Here is a 21761-nt window from a genome sequence, read left to right as displayed (position 1 = left end):
AATTGAATGCACTAAAGTGGGAGAAAAAGGGGAAAAAAAAGCATCTGCTAAATGCTGAAAAAGTGAAGATCAGCAGGGGGGGCACAGATACAGAATTATGTCCATTTGCCTTGCCATCAAAGCATTAGTTCGCTTTATGTTGAAGTGTTTCTGTTTATCACGTTTCCTTCCTCACTGAGTTGCCGGCTCCTATGTGGGCAACCTGCTTTCTCTTCGATCTGGTCCAGTTTTCCACCGTCACTGATGCCGGCATTCTTTACTAGTTTCTGTTATTTTGGCCACTGCCCTAAATTTCTCTTTATTCTTGTTTGCTTTGTGTTTTTTAACCCCAGTATTGTTCTACCTTGGTTAAGCATCCTCCAAATAGGGTTTATTTTCGATTCTTGCAATTGCAGGGCTGGTGCTTTGGTGGCAAAGCATGACCAGCCTTGTTACATCAATGTATATAAACTGCCTTTGTTTGATAATACATGCTTAATAAATATTTATCTGTGTGTTAGTTCCGGGCATTCCTCAGACTGGTCTTCCTGGTATGGGTCCTGGGGTCAAGGCTGCAAAAGCAGGAAAGGCAGCTGTGCCAGGTTTGTATGGGCGTGTCAGGCATACCCTAAAGTGAGCCTCATATTTTAATAGTATTGCATGTACTGTACACATACAAGTGACAAATTAATAGAAAACTCCAAAGGTGTCTACGTTTTGGGCCAACGGAATGGAACACCATTCTCACAAAATATACCCCCCCCCCCCCAGCAATAGTGTAACAGCCAGCAATACCAGATTCCTTCAGTATAGGGGTCTAGCATTCACGTCAGTTCTGTTCTTTTGGTGTACATCATACATTTACTCACCCACTGTCATGTCTCTTTTCCTCTTTAATTTAAAAATCGACCACCCATACATCGACAGGATTGTGATTAAATGGTTTGATCTCACTTGGTTTCTAGGAGTCGGAGTACCTGGAGCTTTTCAGGGGGGCGTGTTACCTGGGCAAGGTTCGTGCCACATTATTGTTCTTAAAAAAATAGACACTTAGACTTTTGATATAAGACTTTTTGATTAGAATTTAGTCTTTTTACCAACAGGACATGGTGGGCGTGGTTTGCTCCCAGGCGTGGCAACAGGAACTGGACTCAGACCGAAGTCAGGTACGATTTTTTTTTATGCAAAGTGCCGTATTCAAAGCAAGTGAACCGAGTCAGTAAGTAATGTTACAATAATAGAGTATAATAGATGCAAGAAGAAGCTGTTACTATTCTAGATTGGAGTTTGAGCAGTCAATTCAGATAAGCGCCTAATCCCAGGTTGACAAGTTTTTCCTGAGTAGAGCTCTTAGTCTTTAGTGACCTGCACAGGGCTCTGACCCACAAACCCACAGTTTTCTTAATAACTAAACTCTACTGGTTGGCTGGGCACCCCCTAGAATTGGCAGTGCCTGAAGCAGATAAAATTGGCCACTAGTCTGCTGTGTGGCAAAAGACCGGACTGAAAAAAAGTGGGTGGAGTCTTCAATGCTGTGTACAGACCCTGGTTAGTAGCCCGAGGTGCCTGTACAGAAATGGAGGAATGTGGAGATCAGCGAGTGACTCTCCATGTGCAGGACTGGCCTCACACTCGATTCCACTGAAGTATGGGTGAATAAGAAGAAGTCGGTGGACAGTGGCCGGTGGGCGCTGTTTAAGGACCCTGGTTAGTAGCCTGAGGCTCCTGTACAGAAATAGAGGAACGTGGAGATCAGCGAGTGACTCTCCATGCGCAGGACTGGCCTCACACTCGATCCCGAAGTATAGGCGAATAAGAAGAAGTCAGTGGACTGTGTTTGCAACAGAGGGAGTGTGTGTCTGGCAAATATACCCTCCTCGGGTGCAATTGGGGTCCCAAGCAGCGGAAGACTAATTGGCTATGCTTAAATTGGGAGAAAAATTGAGAAAATGCATAAATAAAATAGTAAAAGCAATGGTTCCCTGTCATACATCAGTGCCAGTCCTCATAAATCCTCTTTGACTGATCGAGCACACAATCCCAGACGCACCCCCAAAATTTCTGGGGACCCTCTAGCAGGCACAATTGGCACTAGTCTTCTGGGTGGGAAAAGACCGGATTGAAAGACAAGGGGTGGGTGGTTTTCGATACTGTGTAAGAACCCTGGTTAGTAGCCTGAGGCGTTTGTACAGAAGTGAAGGAAGGCTGAGATCAGCGAGTGACTCTCCATGCGCAGGACTGGCCTCACACTTGATTCCACTGAAGTATGGGGGGGTGAATAAGAAGAAGTCAACAGAGGGAGCGTGTGTCAGGCAAACATACCCTTCCCCAGCAGTGGAAGACTAATCGGCTATGCTAAATTGGCAAGAAGGTCCTGGGTTCGATCCTCAGGTGGGGCGGTCCGGGTCCTTTCTGTGTGGATTTTGCATGTTCTCCCCGTGTCCACGTGGGTTTCTTAATAATCTTACACAAGCAATTATCATTGTTCCCTTTGTTTTACAGGTACTGGTGGAGTAATGCAACCAGGGGTGTTTCACGGATACCCTCTGAAATCCCCCAAAGCCCAAGGTATATTAAATTTTACACTGTTACACACATGACGACACATAATCGATAACATCACGTCAATAATGAATTTCCATTAGGCATCGATGCATTCTATATAAAATAAAAGTCTTATTCACCCATTCTAGAGGATTTGTCTTCAGCGAGGGCAAATTACATGCCCTATAAAGGACGCAACATGCCCCCCTTTGACTACCGCCCACCAGATACGAACGGTGCGTTATATGCTGCGAGAACAACTCTGGTTTTAAGGAACACAGCATTCCCAGGGAATGTTATCAACCTGTCACTGACAGGCCTTAAAATCAAAGCTCCAAATAAATAAATAAATAAATAAATAAATAAAATGAATAAAGTTCTATAAATTATTTTAAAAAATGGACATATGCATCTCCAAATACATTTTGCTGTATTGATTTTTTTATTGTATGTACAAACTCAATTAAAAATATTAGATTTGAATTCTTTTTAACTGTATTTATTTAAAATCTGATGGACCTGATAGGATTTTTTAGTTCAGGGGTGTCATATGCATTATGGTGGCCCACAAGGGTGGATTGTAACGTATCCTGCCGTGATTGCAGTCCTGGACAATTTGTTGTCTTCTTGGGGCTTCTTTGGTGTCAAAATGCCAAATTTATACTGTATATTGATAATGTATATCTACATTTATATTGTACTCCTTTACCACAGACATGGCCCAAACTTGTATTTCATTAAATTTCCTTTCTTCTGCTTCAATTTTCTCTTCTTGTACATTTTGGGATTATTTGTAAATATTTCTCAACATCACTTGTTGGAAAACTGCCTCAGTTAAACGCTGATGTGGATACACCGCCATCTAGTGGCGGGATGCGGTCACTTTGCATGCATTGTAGGGGATGCAGTTTATGTACGATTTTACAGTGTATTTTAAGACATTCATACGTCTTTTAAGCTCTCGCGGGCCACATAAAATGACGTGGCGGGCCGGATTTGACCCGTGGGCCTTGAGTTTGAGTTCGACATGTGTTTTAGTTAATAAATGGGGATTTTTTTTTATAATGTGGAGACAGGTCCCGGCTGCAGACAGGCCAGTCTAGCACCTACACTTACTTATTACAAACCCATGCTATTGTCACACATGCAGAATCTGGCTTGCCATTGGCTTGCTGAAAGATTGTAACAAGCAACTAAATTAAAAGGGACAGTGCTTTTTCTCTCTGGCCTTGAAAACACACCGTCCATTATTTCTGAAACCTAGTTGAAATGTGGAACAGTGAAAAGTGTTTGGAGATGGAAATGTCCAATGTTCAGAGTAACACCAGCTTTAATAATTTAATGTGTTCCAGGTTTGGAGAGGATTAGCTCATGCAGTAATTGTCTTCAGATGTCAGATTCAGATTAGCTGTGTTCTAATCTCAGATCTCAGAGAGTAATACACTGTCAGGTCACATTATTATGACCGGCTGAAACACGTGAGCCGGCTTGGTGGGTATATGAGGTGTGGACGGCACTCTCAACCGATCTGGGTATGAATCCATCCTTGCAGATCACACCCATACCAACCCAATGCCCCACATGGGTTGGAACAGCATGACCGAGACCTTCAGGTACTACCCTGGCCCCATAAGCCCCCAGACTTGAACCCAATTGAGCATCTGTAGGACCACCTCGATGGTCGTGTTCGCTCTATGGATCCTCTCCCACACCCCCTCCAGCAGCTGTGGGGTGCACTGCAGTCAGCATGGCTCCAGATACCTGTGACGACCTACCAGGACCCGTCTAGCTGCTATCCATGCTGCACACGGCGTTTACTCTGGATATTACCTGGTGGTCATAATAATGTGACTCAACAGTGTACAAGCTGATCTGAACTGAACATAATTTCTCTAAAATTATCCACTTTTCATTGTTTTGTCCAATAGGTGGATCCCCATACGGTGGTGGCAAACTTCCTTATGGTATAGTGGTGCTTATTTAAATACATTAAATAGCCAAAAGTATGTAGTCACCCCACCTAATTGTAAAATGAAGCTGAATTGTTTGGTGTTGAGGCTCAGTAAAGTTCAGTGTCCTTCACGGAGCATTGAACTCAAGCCTATTGAACACCTTTGAGTAGAAAGCCTAACCAGGGGTCAAAGGTCTACGTACTGTTTGCTATATAGTGAACATTCACATATTTGCTCAATTTATTGACTGCGTTGGCATGTTGGCGTGTCGCTTTACTCTCGGCTGCTATGTGCTAGGCTATGGTGGTTTTGGAACTGGTGCAGGACTACCAGGAGGAGGCGGCTCTAAACCAGGCTATCCTACTGGCACTGGTGAGTAATATTAGCTTACGATCACAATGCAAGTATGGCCACCATTCAAGGATTCTGCAGTTGACTGACTGACTAACTGCAGAGTGCAGTTGACTGACTGATCTACCCTCTGTGTATCTAGGTGTTGGGACCCTGGGTGCTGCACAAGCCAAAGCTGCTAAATATGGTAATAATCCACTAAATCAGTGCTTCATTCATGTTTAAAATTTATTTCTGAACAGTGTTGACGTGATTATACTGTATGGCATTTGGTATTGGTGTATTTTAAATTTTTTCCATAGGTGCTGGAGCTGGTCTCGGTTTAGGTGGTGTCGGTGGGGTTCCCGGAGCTGGTGTCGGAGGGGTTCCAGGAGCTGGCGGTTATTACCCAGGTGTTGGGGGTGAGATGTAAAAAGCAGGCGCACGTACACCAACTTTTAAAATCCGTATTTATGGCCTCAATCAAAACAACAACCACATGGATGGATGTTGGATGATAGATAGATGGATGGATGGACAGACGAATGGATGGATGATAGGTAGATGGGTGGATGGATGGATGGATGATGGATGGATGGATGATAGATAGATATGGATGGATGGATGATAGATAGATGGGTGGATGGGTGGATGGATGATGGATGGATGGATGGATGATAGATAGATATGGATGGATGGATGGACGGACAGACGAATGGATGGATGATAGACGGGTGGATAAATGGATGGATGATGGATGGATGGATGATAGATAGATAGATAGATATGGATGGATGGACGGACGGACGGACGGACGGACGAATGGATGGATGGGGTTGGATGGATGATAAATAGATGGATGGATGGATGGATGGATGGTGTATGTGTCTAAGCTGTAGCACTCATGTAGTATGTATGAATCTGATGTTTGGTGACTTATAAGGACTTGAGGTTCCATTACTCAGAGTGTAATGTAGTAACGTGGTTATTTTTTTAGGTGTTGGTGGGATTTCACCAGCTCAAGCCAAGGCTGCTAAATATGGTAAGTGGTCACTACCCCAGAATTCCAAACACGTCCATTGCTAAGAACGCTTTTCAAATGCTTTGTGGTAATAGTTTGGGAAGACTATTTTTCTAGAATGAACTCAAGTGACCTTTGGGATGATATGGAACATGATTATGAGCCAGGTCTTCTCGTCCAGTGTCAGTACCCAAACTCTTAAATGCTCCTAACTTAGTGGGCATAAATTTCCACAGATATGTGTCAAAACCCCTTTCCTGAAGAGAAAATGCTGCAATGGCAATGCCTATGATCAATAACTATGATCAATCCGGTACCACATTCATTAAGAGTAAAAAGCAATACAACTACTGACCAGATAATATTTGGATGCTGGACCATTTTTGGCACTCTCTGTAACAAGAGCTCCACCATCATGTTAGTACTGTTTACTCTCGTTATTCAATGGCTTCCAAAAACTGGTGGAAACGCAGACCGATTCTTTAAAAAGCACCAAAGTTCTAAGAAACCTGAAAGGAACCAGTTCAAGAACCAGTTCTCTTGGTCGAAATGGACTATTAGTTCCATGGTGGAGCATGTGGTGCTGTAATATTCTGGGGTTTTATGATTATTTCATTATTTTAGTAAAGGACCAAAGAGATCCGTCCTGCTGTGCCGTGTGGTCAGAATCTAACCGCTAATGACAGGTTTGAACTGTGGTACTTAACGTCGTTGTTATACTGGTGTACCACAGTGGTATAAAATAATTCTTAAGGAATAGACTGATACTATAAAAATACAAGCCACACTTATGTTCATCACTGGTTCTAAAAACACTGGGTTTAGGGTTCACCACGACAAATCTTGCATGAAAAATAATATAGTTGTTAAATCCATTCTTATATACAGTGTATCACAAAAGTGAGTACACCCCTCACATTTCTGCAAATATTTCATTATATCTTTTTATGGGACAACACTATAGACATGAAACTTGGGTATAACTTAGAGTAGTCAGTGTACAGCGTGTATAGCAGTGTAGATTTACTGTCTTCTGAAAAGAACTCAACACACAGCCATTAATGTCTAAATGGCTGGCAACATAAGTGAGTACACCCCACAGTGAACATGTCCAAATTGTGCCCAAAGTGTCAATATTTTGTGTGACCACCATTATTATCCAGCACTGCCTTAACCCTCCTGGGCATGGAATTCACCAGAGCTGCACAGGTTGCTACTGGAATCCTCTTCCACTCCTCCATGATGACATCATGGAGCTGGTGGATGTTAGACACCTTGAACTCCTCCACCTTCCACTTGAGGATGCGCCACAGGTGCTCAATTGGGTTTAGTCCATCACCTTTACCTTCAGCTTCCTCAGCAAGGCAGTTGTCATCTTGGAGGTTGTGTTTGGGGTCGTTATCCTGTTGGAAAACTGCCATGAGGCCCAGTTTTCGAAGGGAGGGGATCATGCTCTGTTTCAGAATGTCACAGTACATGTTGGAATTCATGTTTCCCTCAATGAACTGCAGCTCCCCAGTGCCAGCAACACTCATGCAGCCCAAGACCATGATGCTACCACCACCATGCTTGACTGTAGGCAAGATACAGTTGTCTTGGTACTTCTCACCAGGGCGCCGCCACACATGCTGGACACCATCTGAGCCAAACAAGTTTATCTTGGTCTCGTCAGACCACAGGGCATTCCAGTAATCCATGTTCTTGGACTGCTTGTCTTCAGCAAACTGTTTGCGGGCTTTCTTGTGCGTCAGCTTCCTTCTGGGATGACGACCATGCAGACCGAGTTGATGCAGTGTGCGGCGTATGGTCTGAGCACTGACAGGCTGACCTCCCACGTCTTCAACCTCTGCAGCAATGCTGGCAGCACTCATGTGTCTATTTTTTAAAGCCAACCTCTGGATATGACGCCGAACACGTGGACTCAACTTCTTTGGTCGACCCTGGCGAAGCCTGTTCCGAGTGGAACCTGTCCTGGAAAACCGCTGTATGACCTTGGCCACCATGCTGTAGCTCAGTTTCAGGGTGTTTGCAGTCTTCTTATAGCCCAGGCCATCTTTGTGGAGAGCAACAATTCTATTTCTCACATCCTCAGAGAGTTCTTTGCCATGAGGTGCCATGTTGAATATCCAGTGGCCAGTATGAGAGAATTGTACCCAAAACACCAAATTTAACAGCCCTGCTCCCCATTTACACCTGGGACCTTGACACATGACACCAGGGAGGGACAACGACACATTTGGGCACAATTTGGACATGTTCACTGTGGGGTGTACTCACTTATGTTGCCAGCTATTTAGACATTAATGGCTGTGTGTTGAGTTATTTTCAGAAGACAGTAAATCTACACTGCTATACAAGCTGTACACTGACTACTCTAAGTTATATCCAAGTTTCATGTCTATAGTGTTGTCCCATGAAAAGATATAATGAAATATTTGCAGAAATGTGAGGGGTGTACTCACTTTTGTGATACACTGTATGTGCATATGGGCATTATAATATGATGCTGGTTCGAAAATTTTCTCAAAGTAACTGTGCACAGATTCCTGGTTCAAACCCCCAATGAGCATGCCAACGTCAACAGCAAAGAAAACCTCAATAATATTAAAAGGAAAGAACGTTATAAGAAAGGAACCAGACTCAACAGTGACCCATCCTCCCTGTGTGGCCTTGAGGATGTTTGGATAAATGAAAATGAGATTAAATAAACAGATTCTAAGTAGATTCATTAGAAAATTAATTAGAACTGAAGTTATAACAATGAATAATAATGAAAGCAATAAAGTTGGATGGTAAGGAACGCCATTATAGGCATGGCAGACTCAAACCTGCTTCAGAAGCACCTCAGGGTACAAGATGAGCAAATAAACAAAATAATTAATAAGACGAACGTTCAGCAAGTGACACAGGGGCATTAGATGATATTTAAGGGAATACAAATGCTGCTGGGCACCCGGACATCCTAAAGGGGAGTATAATCATCAGCCAGCTAGTGGTTAAGGAACTGCCCCACCACTGCCAGATGTTGGTCCCTTGAGCAAGGCCCTTAACCCTCAATTGCTTAGACAGTATACTGTTACAGTACCGCCAGACGCTTTGGAAGAAGCGGTCCGCTAAATGCCGAAAATGTAAATGCAGCCAGTTTGAGTCCCACACCGACCCCCGCGTTCCTCCACCTATTTCCTGGTGCCTTGGGCTACTAACCAGGTTACTAACCCCTTACACAGCATCAAAGACCCTGCCTCCTTTTTTAGCCTGGTCTTTTCCCACCCAGCAGATTTTGGTTGCCAAGTTAGTCTGCTGCATTATCGATTGTGCCCACTAGGGGGCGCTCAGCTGACCAGTAGCAGAGCTGAGATTCAACTCAGGGAACATCCTGCTGGACCACTTGGGCGCCCTAATTCTTGAGATCTAAGTCTTGAGCGTTGGTGATGCCACCGAATGGGAAATCATCATCTCCAACTGCCAGATCAAGGTGCAACCAAAGTGGCGAAAGAATGCAGAGAGTATAGCGTGTTTGTCCTTGCTATAGACTCTCTAAAACTCCAGTGGTCATGGATTATACACCAAAGAAGACGTATGCTAGCTTCTGGACCCTTAGCCAGTAATGGGAATTGTGCAGCCAGTAGAGGCCGCTAGAATGCACATGTAAATTGAATATAGGGACACTGGGATGGTCCAAAACTTCATGCTGTCATCTGTGGTCTTGTGGTGGTCAGTTTCCACTGATAGGTGAAGCAAAGCGTGGCTACAATTTAGCACAAAAAAAAAAAAAAAAAAGATTAGCTACAGTCGGTAACTGTAAACCTATATGGTTTGAGTAAATGAGAAAATACCCAGTTAGCACTGACACTTTGTGGGTATAACTGTATAATGTGGATAATGTTTATGTAATGTCCTTGTTTTTGTGAATTTTCCAGGTGCTGGACTGGGCGGTGTTGGTGGTGTACCAGGTGCTGGACTGGGTGGTGTTGGTGGTGTACCAGGAGCTGGAGGAGTTTACCCTGGAACTGGAGGTAAAACATTACAAGCTTATTGTTAAGCTTATAAAACACAAGTTAGCGGTCGGGTGTGTCGAATCCTCGATGCGCTTCATGAACCCCACATCTAGTATAACTTAATCACTGGAAATAATGTTAACCTAACCGGATGTGTTTTGTTCCGTGTGTCTTTCAGTTGGTACAGGAGCGCTCACTCCGGCTCAGGCGAAAGCTGCTAAATACGGTAACGAATCCACTCCGAGGGGCAATGAAACTGCTAATTAGTGACACGTGCAGCATATAGATGTTTACATTTGAGCCAGGTTAGACATCCTGTTCCAATAGTCTGGTCAGATCAAAAGAAAACATAAGTCAGTCAGTGCCAATGCTGACTCTTGTTGACCATTAAAAGCACCAACAACAAACTCACTGGACATCAGAGCAATGGCCATGTGTGCCTTTTACATATGATTGGTTGTATAGCTGCAATCACGGCATTGTAAGATCTCTTTCATGCCTTTCAGTTTAGAGATGGTCGTTCCCCTCTTTGTCAAGGATCTGCACATCTTCATCATTAAATAAGTAGCCGGTGGCTGATTCAACTTTGTGGACTGGACTAGTGTTGGGAACTGCCAGTGTTGGGCTCTTAAGCAAGACCTTTAACCATTGGTTGCTTGGCATCTGCCAAATGCAGTAATCCTAAATACAAAAGCTACAGTATACAAAATAGAATAGTTTGAACAAGCGATAATTGGAATCAACTTAATTTAACACAATAGTTCATACTAGTATACATTACAATTGATGTAGCAGCTGGTAAATGCTAATAGAATGGAAATATTCATCTTACTTCATGTCCCTCTTGAAAAATAGCAATCCATGATGCTCTCTTTTACCTAATGGGTTAGGGTTAGGGTTAGGGTCCTTTCTAATCCGACACATGGTTACACATGCACAGAAATCACACAATGTAAACCTGGCATTACTGTCAATGTGTGTAAAGAATCGTCTCCTTAACACTCAGTGTTTCCATAATCCCTCGTATAGGTGCAGGAGGATACGGACCAGGGGCTGGAGGAGTTTATCCTGGAGCTGGTGAGTAAGACAAATAACAAGTCATAAATACACAAGCTAATAAACAAAACAATACTTATTGTTTTTGCTTGTATGCCACACATATACACATCAAATCCTGCCAATATCAAGGCTGTGTCCATTTATAAAGTGGTAAAAGTCAGTGTAAGAAAGAAGAATGCATCTAATTTGAAGGGCACTTACTAATCTGATGGACGTTTTGTACACGTCTGCTTTTATTGTGGCATATTGTTTCATATTTTTTGGTTACGTGGTGCCATGGGTCAAGTTGCATCTCTAGTGCATTGGGTCACATGACATATTTGACTCATGTGATTGGCTATAAATTGTATACATTTTTATTATACTGTACATTTATACCAGTGACCAAAAGTATGTGGACTCCTATTAGACAACCTGTTCCAATAGTCTGGTACATACCAAAAGAAAACACAAGTCAGTCTAAGTACCCATGTCGACTCTTGTTGACCACCTAAAGCACCAACAACGAGCTCACTGGACATCAGAGCAATTGAAGGGGGGTCTGTTGTCACAGATCATGTTTCCTCCAAGTTCATATGTAGAACAATCCACCTGGCATCATACAGAATTTGAAAGACCTGCTGGTAATATCCTGGTACCAATTACCACAGGACTCAGTGATTCAGATGCCTAGTGGAGTCCACGTCTTGGAGAGTCAGAGCTGTTAGGTGTATATTAGGTATATTAGGCAGGTGGTCCTAATGTGATGTAACTGTTCTTCCATAGAATAGAATCTTAAGTGTTTTTATTCCCTACGTGCAGGAACAGGAGGTTTTGTACCAGGAGCTGGAGGAGTTTTTCCTGGAGCTGGTGAGTAAAATAGAGTTTTGCTTGATTAAATATGTAAATGAGACATTTCTACACCAAATACAGGGCTGGGTGTAAATATCTGGAGTCTGAAAGTCATAGATAGAGAGAGGTTAATATAAATCAGGAGCACAAACTAATCTGATTGAGTTTTGCACAATGTCTGCTTTGAAATAGGTAAAAAACCTATTTAGGCACCTGCACAGGGTGACAGGTGAATAGAAGTGATCCTGACAGGTGAATAGAAGCGATCACTGGCTGTGCGCGTCAGAGGGGGTGCATGCCGGACTCGGCTTGTCCAAAAAGTCACAAACGTAGGTGACAAGGGCTGATTGATTATTATAATGTATGTACATTTTTTTGCTTACAGGTACAGGAGGTCTAACACCAGCTCAAGCTAAAGCAGCAAAATACGGTGAGCCATTGTTCTTTAATATTCTATAATATCCTATATATTAATCAGATTAAAATAAGTAAATAAAAATATTAATCAAGGCTGTAATCCCAATATATAATGTGGGGACGTCCCATTCCAATATTCATATATGCTCAAAACGTCCCCCAATATACCCCTTCCACCTAAATATTCAATTAATGGCTTTTATTATACAAACTTTGGCCGTCACTATTAACTATTATTAAATTCAATTAATTGAATTCTCTTCCAGGAGCTGGAGGAGCTGGTTTGGGTGGTCTTGGTTTACCAGGAGCTGGAGGAGTTGTACCTGGAACAGGTAGGTCCATTTGGATCCATGTAATTTTACTAACACATTCATTACCAAGGGGCGTCTTTAATGCAATGCGCTATCTGGCTTAAAAGTATGTGAATATCCCTTCTAATTATAAGTCACATATTAAGCCACTTAAGCATGTAATACATATAAAAAATTATAAGCTGCTAAGTTTTATGACGGCAGTTTAAAGAAAGTGCTTTCCTGGTCCAGCATGACAAGGAACTCAAGTGGCATGCACACAGCCCCGAGCTCAACCCAGTTGAAAACTTCACACACACTGTAAAGACTGTTATGGCTGCAAAGGGGAAAGGACTTGTTATGGAAAAATTAGATTTTATGCTTACTGATATCACCTAAATATTATAGTTGTTAAATCCTTATGTGGCTGGGAGTCTAAAGTACAGAGATAAGCAACATGTCTGTTGTTAAATTGTAAGAAACAACAGTTAGCACAGAATGGAGGTTCCAAAGTCCAACACCCAATGTGATTTGACTAGAGCAGTATAAAGAAAGGCCTACAGCTCTGTTTCTTGTTCTTCAGCTATTCCACTGCTCTAAGAACTTACAATCGTGCCAATAATATACTGCACATGGTTTTGGAATTGGGCTGTACAACAAGCTCATGTTACACACTGTTCAGATTTGTGTTTATGGATTAAAAGGGTTAATTTTGACTTAATACTGTTAAATAACACAAATCACTAATTTACTTAACACTGTTATTAAACATTACAAAACCCAGCAGTCATTTCTCAAAATTAATTCTATCCATGTTCTTTGTTTAAAGGTGCAGGAGTTCTGACACCCGCCCAGGCCAAAGCAGCAAAATACGGTGATCCATCTTTCTTTACTATCCGCACAGTATTAATTTCCATCAACTGCTTTGTGTTGGTCAGTGGAGGTTCCAGTTCCATCCAGAATCACTGTACACAAGGCAGGAAGACCCTGCACTGGGCGCCAGTTCATCTACCTCCAATCATAGCCAATCATGTCTTTGTAGATGCCCGACTGGGTCTGTTGCACTGATGATATTCGTACCTTGACTGCAATGCCACCCAAGCTTCAGTACATATACAAAGTCGTATATTATAGCATTGTCGACCGCCCAGCTAGGTTAACAAGGTCCAGACCTTGGCAGAAGACCATTATTTCATGGACTTCTTTTAAGTGCAGCTAAACAAGCCCAATCTACATTGACTCATTGGTCACCAGTTAACTTTTTATACTATTAAATTATAACTAAACACCTAAAAGATTCTTTATTTCCCTCCAGGAGCTGGTGGAGCTGGTCTGGGTGGTGCCGGTTTACCAAGCACTGGAGGACTTTTACCTGGAACAGGTACGACTATAAGAGACCAAAAGCTAATCCACTCCAACCACCAACCATGAAATATTAGCGATGTCTAGATCATTTTATTCGACTGTTCGACTGATGTATACCATATAGACAAAAGTATGTGAACACCTGATCATGAGTTTGTTGAACATATCATTCCAAAATCATGGGCAGTCTTCTTGGAGTGCAGTGATTCTGTGGAGACCACTGGTCACTGGAGGTCTTCCACAGCAAACATGCCATGCCATGCCATGCCATTCGTTTTATATACCTGTTAGTGGTGGGTGTGGCTGTGAGGACAGCCATTAATTGATAGCTAAGGCTATTTCAGATAAACCCTGGCACAGATTCCCTTAGCATGATTAGGATCAAGATGAACGTTGATTGTGGCCACAAATTCCCATAGACACACAATCTTGTGGAAAGTCTTCCTAAAAGAGTAGGGACTGTTATAGCTGCCCACCATGTATTGTTGTTGTTATGCTGCCATGTTTTGTAGGGCTGTAGTTTAATCAGGTCTACCAGTGCCAAAATTTGACCCCACCTGAGCAAAGCTAATCATTCAAATCTTGTTCTCACCAGGTTACGCTGCTGCTAAAGCGGCAAAATATGGTAATATTATTTAAATACAATATAATAAGTTCAATTTAAGGTTGAATTATTGAGCATGTTTTGCTAATAATGCAAAATTAATTATTTTTGGTGCTCATGCTGGAGTAGGCGCAGGTCGAGGAGCTGTTCCAGGGGCTGTTCCAGGAGCTTTTCCAGGAGCTTTTCCGGGGGCTGTTCCTGGAGCTGTTCCAGGAGGTAAAATTGATTTTTCAGTTAATAATATGAAAAAAAAAAAATAATAATAGATGAAATAAATAAATAATCATTCACGTCTTTTTCTCACCAGGTTACGCTGCTGCTAAAGCTGCAAAATACGGTAATTTCATTTAAATTCAATCTAATAAGTTCAATTTTAGTTTGAATTATTGAGCAGGTTTTGCTTAGGATGTAAAAGTAATCCCTGTTGGAGTAGGTGCAGGTCCAGGAGCTTTTCCAGGAGCTGTTCCAGGGGCTTTTCCAGGAGCTTTTCCAGGAGCTGTTCCAGGAGCTTTTCCAGGAGCTGTTCCAGGAGCTTTTCCAGGGGCTGTTCCAGGAGCTTTTCCAGGGGCTGTTCCGGGGGCTGTTCCAGGAGCTTTTCCAGGGGCTGTTCCGGGGGCTGTTCCAGGAGGTAAAATTGATTTTTCAGTTAATATTAAGAAAAATCAAGAATAATAATAGATGAAATAAATAAATAGAATCATTCACGTCTTTTTCTTACCAGGTTACGCTGCTGCTAAAGCTGCAAGATATGGTAATATTATTTAAATAAATCTAATAAGTTCAATTTTAGTTTTAATTATTGAGCAGGTTTCTAAATCTAAGCGGCAAAATATTAAGAAAAATCTTGTTATGTAAAACTAATAATTTTATCTGTTGGAGTGGGCGCAGGTCCAGGGGCTGTTCCGGGAGCTTTTCCAGGGGCTTTTCCGGGAGTTTTTCCAGGGGCTGTTCCGGGGGCTGTTCCAGGGGCTTTTCCAGGGGCTGTTCCAGGAGGTAAAATTGATTTTTCAGTTAATATTAAGAAAAATCAAGAAAAATAATAGATGAAATAACAAAACAGAATTTTTCACGTATTTTTCTCTCACCAGGTTACGCTGCTGCTAAAGCTGCAAAATACGGTAATTTCATTTAAGTTCAATCTCATAAGTTCAATTTTAGTTTGAATTATTAAGCATGTTTTGCTTATAATGTAATAGTAATCCCTGTTGGTGTAGGCACAGGTCCAGGAGCTGTTCCAGGGGCTGTTCCAGGAGCTTTTCCAGGGGCTGTTCCAGGAGCTTTTCCAGGGGCTGTTCCAGGAGCTTTTCCAGGGGCTGTTCCAGGAGCTTTTCCAGGGGCTGTTCCAGGAGCTTTTCCAGGGGCTTTTCCAGGAGGTAAAATAGATTTTTCAGTTAATATTAAGAAAAATCTAGAATAATAATAGATGAAATAACAAAACAGAATCATTCACGTCTTTTTCTCACCAGGTTATGCTGCTGCTAAAGCTGCAAAATACGGTAAATTCATTTAAGTTCAATCTCATAAGTTCAATTTTAGTTTGAATTATTGAGCAGGTTTTGCTTATAATGCAAAATTAATTGTTTAATTTTTTTATTAATCATTTTATTTCTTCCTGCTGGAGTAGGCGTAGGTACAGGGGCAGTTCCGGGGGCTGTTCCAGGGGCTTTTCCGGGGGCTGTTCCAGGGGCTGTTCCAGGAGGTAAAATTGATTTTTCAGTTAATATTAATCAATAAAATAAATAAATAAATAGAATATTTCTAAAAAACTATGAATGTTCTTGAGAAAATTTCACAACAAACTGCTTTTAATGTCTGTATATGACAAATATAATTTTTTGTAAATATTTTTTATTTCTAATCAGGCTAAGCTAATCATTAGTGTCTTTTTCTCGCCAGGTTACGCTGCTGCTAAAGCTGCAAAATATGGTAATTTTATTTAAATACAATTAAATAAGTTACATTTTAGTTTAAATTATTAAGCATGTATTGAGCATTTTTTTGTGCCCCTGCTGGAGTAGGCACAGGTCCAGGTGCTGTTCCAGGAGGTGTTCCAGGGGCTTTTCCGGGGGCTGTTCCGGGGGCTGTTCCAGGAGGTAAAATTCATTTTTCAGTTAATAAAAAGTATAAAAAGAAAAGTAAAAAAAGATAAATAATAGATGAGATAAATTAATTGAATCAATAAATTGTTATTAAAATTGTTGTTAAAAACAGGCAATCTTCTATAACTGTCAGTATTTGTGATTATCAGGCTCAGCTAATCATTAGCGTCTTTTTCTCACCAGGTTATGCTGCTGCTAAAGCTGCAAAATACGGTAATTTCATTTAAATACAATCTAATAAGTTTGTTTGAATTTAATTAATTTAGATGAATTATTGAGCATGTTTTGCTTGTAATGTAAAACTAATCATTTTATCTGCTGGAGGAGGTGTAGGTCCAGGGGCTGTTCCAGGAGCTTTTCCGGGGGCTGTTCCGGGGGCTGTTCCAGGGGCTGTTCCAGGAGGTAAAATTGATTTTCAGTTAATAATATGAAAAATATTATTCAGTTTTATTATCAGGCTAAGCTAATCATTCACGTCTTTTTCTCTCCAGGTTACGCTGCTGCTAAAGCTGCAAGATATGGTAATATTATTTAAATACAATCTAATAAGTTTGCGTGTTTTGATTATAATGTAAAACTAATCATTTTATTTTTTGATGCCCCTGTTGGAGTAGGCGCAGGTCCAGGTGCTGTTCCAGGGGCTGTTTCAGGGGCTTTTCCAGGGGCTTTTCCAGGGGCTGTTCCTGGAGGTACAATTGATTTTTCAGTTAATAATATGAAAACAATAAGAATAATAATATATAAAATGTTCTTAAAAACAGGCAATCTTTCTGAAAAAAAAAATCATCTAGCTGAGCTAATCATTCACGTCTTTCTCTCACCAGGTTACGCTGCTGCTAAAGCTGCAAAATATGGTAATTTCGTTTAATTACTAATAAAGTCTGAGTGTTTTAAAGGCATGTGCTTAATTAAAACATTAATTTAATTTAAATGAAGTGAGAAAAATAAAACCATGAGAGAATAAAACCAAAACAACAATAGCTCTGGCAGTCACTAATTAAAAGAGCAGACAATATGAATACCCATATGTGTTATTTTATTTTTAAACTATTCTAAAAGGTCCCAGATTATTTTGGGTCAAAGCCACTGGGTGGTGCTAAGGAAACACACGTCATTATATTTACAGGTATCTCTACTGGAGCAGGAGCTGTACCAGGAGCAATTCCAGGGGCTGTTCCAGGGGCAATTCCAGGAGCTGTACCAGGGGCTGTTCCAGGAGGTAAAATGTATTTTACATTTAGTAGTAAAATTCAAAATCTTGAAACATCTAAAATAGACATATTAAACATTAGCATAGAATAGTCAGATGGTTACGAGAGGTCGAAGAATAAGCTGATAGAGCTGCATCCCAATCTGTTGATTAAATAATAAACGCTGTATTAGGTCTTTTTGTTTAATCATTTTTTAAGTGGGTTCATTCAACCAGAATATATTTCGAAATGAGGCAAAAAGAGAGGCATCATAACAATATTACATTTTTAATGCTATTAATTGTTTTTTATTTGTTTTTGTACTATTTCTTAATGTCTTAATGCTGAAACCCTGACCTGAGCTAATAATATTTGTTTACTTCTTTCTTTTAATAGGTTATGCTGCTGCGAAAGCTGCAAAATATGGTAATTATTTAACTTATATATATACAGTATATATATATATATACAGTATATATATATATATATTAGTCGGTCATCTTCTAGACCTTCATCAGTGGTCACAGGACGCTGCCCAAGGGGCGCTGTTGGCTGAATGTTTTTGGTTGGTGGACTATTCTCAGTCCAGCAGTGACAGTGAGGTGTTTAAAAACTCCAGCAGCGCTGCTGTGTCTGATCCACTCATACCAGCATAACACACACTAACACACCACCACCATGTCAGTGTCACTGCAGTGCTGAGAATGATCCACCACCTAAATAATACCTGCTCTGTAGTGGTCCTGCGGGGGTCCTGACCATTGAAGAACAGAGTAAAAGCCGGTTAAAAAGTATGCAGAGAAACAGATGGACTACAGTCAGTAATTGTAGAACTACAAAGTGCTTCTATATTGAATTATTTCGCGGCAAATCTTCTAAAAAATCCCAATGGTTATTTATAGGTGTCGGTGGTGCTGGAGTAGGAAGGGTGCCGGGAGCTGTGCCAGGAGCTGTGCCGGGAGCTGTGCCAGGGGGTAAAGGTCATTTTGATGCTAGTGAAATGAGAAAGAAAATGAATTCATTACACCGAGTTTGCTTTTATGAACAGTGTAAATCGAGGCTGTTTTACAGTGAATGCTATTTTTTTATTTGTTTCTTTCAGGTTATCCTGCTGGTGCTAAAGCATTGAAATATGGTATGTGCATCTATGTGGATTCAGATTTACCTAAGATTTACATGTTAAAGAAAAAAAATTCAAATATAGCTAATAGCACAGACATAACGGACAATCTGATGTACTAAACCTACCAAGAAATATATATTTTACTGTATATTTACACTATATGATTAAAAATTTGTAGAAACCTCCTTTTTCTTTGGTCTCAGGTGCTGGGGGAGCTGTGCCGGGTGTCGGGGCCGTGCCAGGAGTGGGTGGACGTCCAGGTCTGGGGGTACCCGCAGGACCCGGATGTAAGCAATTTGAAAATTTGATAATTAAATGTGTTATGAATTAGGTGAGTAGTGCTAGGACAAAGTCGTTTCTTCTATTTAGGCGTGTTATTTAGTCATATCCAATTACCCAGTATGTTTTCTTCATTTACCTGAACCCATCTAAACACACCCAATCCGACATGTGCGCTAATCCTTCTGTTAACCAGCCAGAGACGGGGTCACACAGAGAGCAGTATGGCGTACAGACTCACACACTCCCCTCACTTAAACACCATCCCTGTCCAGGCGCATTCGACCCACCGAAAACTGCCATGCAGCAGTAATAAGAAATCCTTTCAGCCATCCCTCCCTAAAGACATAGCCAATCTAGTCTGTATAGGCACACTGGCGGTCGATAGCACAGCTGAGATTTGAACCAGTGCCACGCCAATGCCCAAGACCTGTCTCAACTCTCACACAGAGGATTTTCTGTGGGTAAAACAGAATGTAGACGGTGTGGGTGCACCACTTTTTTTTCATGAAAGCTTTGTTGTCATTAGGGTCATTACAGCAGTAGTAGTCAGAAAGAATGTGGACACCACATGTAATGATTCAGGTTAGATGTTTCAGCCACACTCATTACTCACAGTGTATAGAATCATTCATTTATTCCGCTTCATCCTATTCAGGGTCGGAAATATAAATCCAATTCCAAAACAGTTGGGACAGGAGTTAATAACCTGGTAATTAGGTTCTCTCACTTGGGTACTGAACACATTTGGCCTGGCTTTCATACCCAAAAACAAAACCTGCCCTCACAAATGCTCATTTGCTTACAATAACTAGACACAAATCTACTCAGGAACTCTAAAACATCTGTTATTACTAGCTTATGAGCAGGTGTCCACATACTTTTGACTCTACAGTGCATATCATTCCATTATATCATCAGTTAAAATCACTAACATTACTTTATTTCAGATTTGCCCTATCCTGGTGGATATAAGCCCCCCAAATATGGTAAGAATACATTTAATCTTCCTATGTTCCATTACAATATGAATATTAAAGTGGACTTGAGATCTGTTCTATACATCAACATTACAAATAAGATACATTAAATCCAAACTTGTCTCCAGGGGTCGCTGGAGGTGCTGAAACTGGACCAGGAGCCGGATTACCGCTGCCTGCTACCGGAACAGGCGTTGGACCTGGAGGTAATGATGATACATTGATCCGACCCTTAAAAATATTAATGTTATATAATTTGCTTAAGATTAAACAAATTAATCATGTTTTTTTTATTTTTGCAGGATATCCTACTGGAGGAAAACCACCTAAACCTGGTACGACAGTGCCAAGACTCTGACCTACTAGCACACTGCTATTAAATATAGTCAATGACAGGGTCATGAGAACCCTAGTACATACAGTGTATCACAAAAGTGAGTACACCCCTCACATTTCTGCAGATATTTAAGTATATCTTTTCATAGGACAACACTGACAAAATGACACTTTGACACAATGAAAAGTAGTCTGTGTGCAGCTTATATAACAGTGTAAATTTATTCTTCCCTCAAAATAACTCAATATACAGCCATTAATGTCTAAACCACCGGCAACAAAAGTGAGTACACCCCTTAGTAAAAGTTCCTGAAGTGTCAATATTTTGTGTGGCCACCATTATTTCCCAGAACTGCCTTAACTCTCCTGGGCATGGAGTTTACCAGAGCTTCACAGGTTGCCACTGGAATGCTTTTCCACTCCTCCATGACGACATCACGGAGCTGGCGGATATTCGAGACTTTGCGCTCCTCCACCTTCCGCTTGAGGATGCCCCAAAGATGTTCTATTGGGTTTAGGTCTGGAGACATGCTTGGCCAGTCCATCACCTTTACCCTCAGCCTCTTCAATAAAGCAGTGGTCGTCTTAGAGGTGTGTTTGGGGTCATTATCATGCTGGAACACTGCCCTGCGACCCAGTTTCCGGAGGGAGGGGATCATGCTCTGCTTCAGTATTTCACAGTACATATTGGAGTTCATGTGTCCCTCAATGAAATGTAACTCCCCAACACCTGCTGCACTCATGCAGCCCCAGACCATGGCATTCCCACCACCATGCTTGACTGTAGGCATGACACACTTATCTTTGTACTCCTCACCTGATTGCTGCCACACATGCTTGAGACCATCTGAACCAAACAAATTAATCTTGGTCTCATCAGACCATAGGACATGGTTCCAGTAATCCATGTCCTTTGTTGACATGTCTTCAGCAAACTGTTTGCGGGCTTTCTTGTGTAGAGACTTCAGAAGAAGCTTCCTTCTGGGGTGACAGCCATGCAGACCAATTTGATGTAGTGTGCGGCGTATGGTCTGAGCACTGACAGGCTGACCCCCCACCTTTTCAATCTCTGCAGCAATGCTGACAGCACTCCTGCGCCTATCTTTCAAAGACAGCAGTTGGATGTGACGCTGAGCACGTGCACTCAGCTTCTTTGGACGACCAACGCGAGGTCTGTTCTGAGTGGACCCTGCTCTTTTAAAACGCTGGATGATCTTGGCCACTGTGCTGCAGCTCAGTTTCAGGGTGTTGGCAATCTTCTTGTAGCCTTGGCCATCTTCATGTAGCGCAACAATTCGTCTTTTAAGATCCTCAGAGAGTTCTTTGCCATGAGGTGCCATGTTGGAACTTTCAGTGACCAGTAT

The 21761-nt window shown here is 41.5% G+C and overlaps 1 protein-coding gene across 10 annotated transcripts in view; it reads left to right on the top strand.

Annotated features, from left to right (window-relative positions):
* elna (elastin a) overlaps positions 1-21761 on the top strand; it is an 87835-nt gene that overhangs the window by 48686 nt on the left and 17388 nt on the right. For 5 of the 10 annotated variants that reach the window (XR_010007525.1, XM_062987476.1, XM_062987474.1 and 2 more), the window contains exons 10-51: positions 501-581; positions 945-992; positions 1083-1145; positions 2482-2547; positions 4452-4487; positions 4773-4847; positions 4969-5013; positions 5129-5227; positions 5803-5847; positions 9747-9842; positions 10003-10050; positions 10854-10901; positions 11685-11732; positions 12100-12144; positions 12398-12463; positions 13251-13295; positions 13737-13802; positions 14382-14411; positions 14520-14606; positions 14698-14727; positions 14821-15018; positions 15112-15141; positions 15270-15383; positions 15479-15508; positions 15605-15763; positions 15857-15886; positions 16015-16089; positions 16287-16316; positions 16409-16483; positions 16673-16702; positions 16814-16891; positions 16981-17010; positions 17104-17178; positions 17314-17343; positions 17616-17708; positions 18076-18105; positions 18582-18653; positions 18782-18814; positions 19006-19089; positions 20032-20070; positions 20190-20267; positions 20364-20396. Coding sequence is in view for 9 of the 10 variants with exons in the window: in XM_062987476.1 (XP_062843546.1) it covers positions 501-581; positions 945-992; positions 1083-1145; positions 2482-2547; positions 4452-4487; positions 4773-4847; positions 4969-5013; positions 5129-5227; positions 5803-5847; positions 9747-9842; positions 10003-10050; positions 10854-10901; positions 11685-11732; positions 12100-12144; positions 12398-12463; positions 13251-13295; positions 13737-13802; positions 14382-14411; positions 14520-14606; positions 14698-14727; positions 14821-15018; positions 15112-15141; positions 15270-15383; positions 15479-15508; positions 15605-15763; positions 15857-15886; positions 16015-16089; positions 16287-16316; positions 16409-16483; positions 16673-16702; positions 16814-16891; positions 16981-17010; positions 17104-17178; positions 17314-17343; positions 17616-17708; positions 18076-18105; positions 18582-18653; positions 18782-18814; positions 19006-19089; positions 20032-20070; positions 20190-20267; positions 20364-20396 (2613 nt within the window). In the remaining variant the exon portion in view is untranslated. The remainder of the gene's footprint in view (positions 1-500; positions 582-944; positions 993-1082; positions 1146-2481; positions 2548-4451; positions 4488-4772; positions 4848-4968; positions 5014-5128; positions 5228-5802; positions 5848-9746; positions 9843-10002; positions 10051-10853; positions 10902-11684; positions 11733-12099; positions 12145-12397; positions 12464-13250; positions 13296-13736; positions 13803-14381; positions 14412-14519; positions 14607-14697; positions 14728-14820; positions 15019-15111; positions 15142-15269; positions 15384-15478; positions 15509-15604; positions 15764-15856; positions 15887-16014; positions 16090-16286; positions 16317-16408; positions 16484-16672; positions 16703-16813; positions 16892-16980; positions 17011-17103; positions 17179-17313; positions 17344-17615; positions 17709-18075; positions 18106-18581; positions 18654-18781; positions 18815-19005; positions 19090-20031; positions 20071-20189; positions 20268-20363; positions 20397-21761) is intronic. The other 5 variants (XM_062987473.1, XM_062987469.1, XM_062987472.1 and 2 more) reach the window with 5 other exon arrangements.

The sequence above is a fragment of the Trichomycterus rosablanca genome, chromosome 25 (assembly GCF_030014385.1).
Source record: "Trichomycterus rosablanca isolate fTriRos1 chromosome 25, fTriRos1.hap1, whole genome shotgun sequence".
Taxonomy (NCBI): Eukaryota; Metazoa; Chordata; class Actinopteri; order Siluriformes; family Trichomycteridae; genus Trichomycterus; species Trichomycterus rosablanca.
The sequence above is the reverse complement of the archived record's forward strand: the minus strand, read 5'-3'. Positions and strand labels throughout refer to the sequence as shown.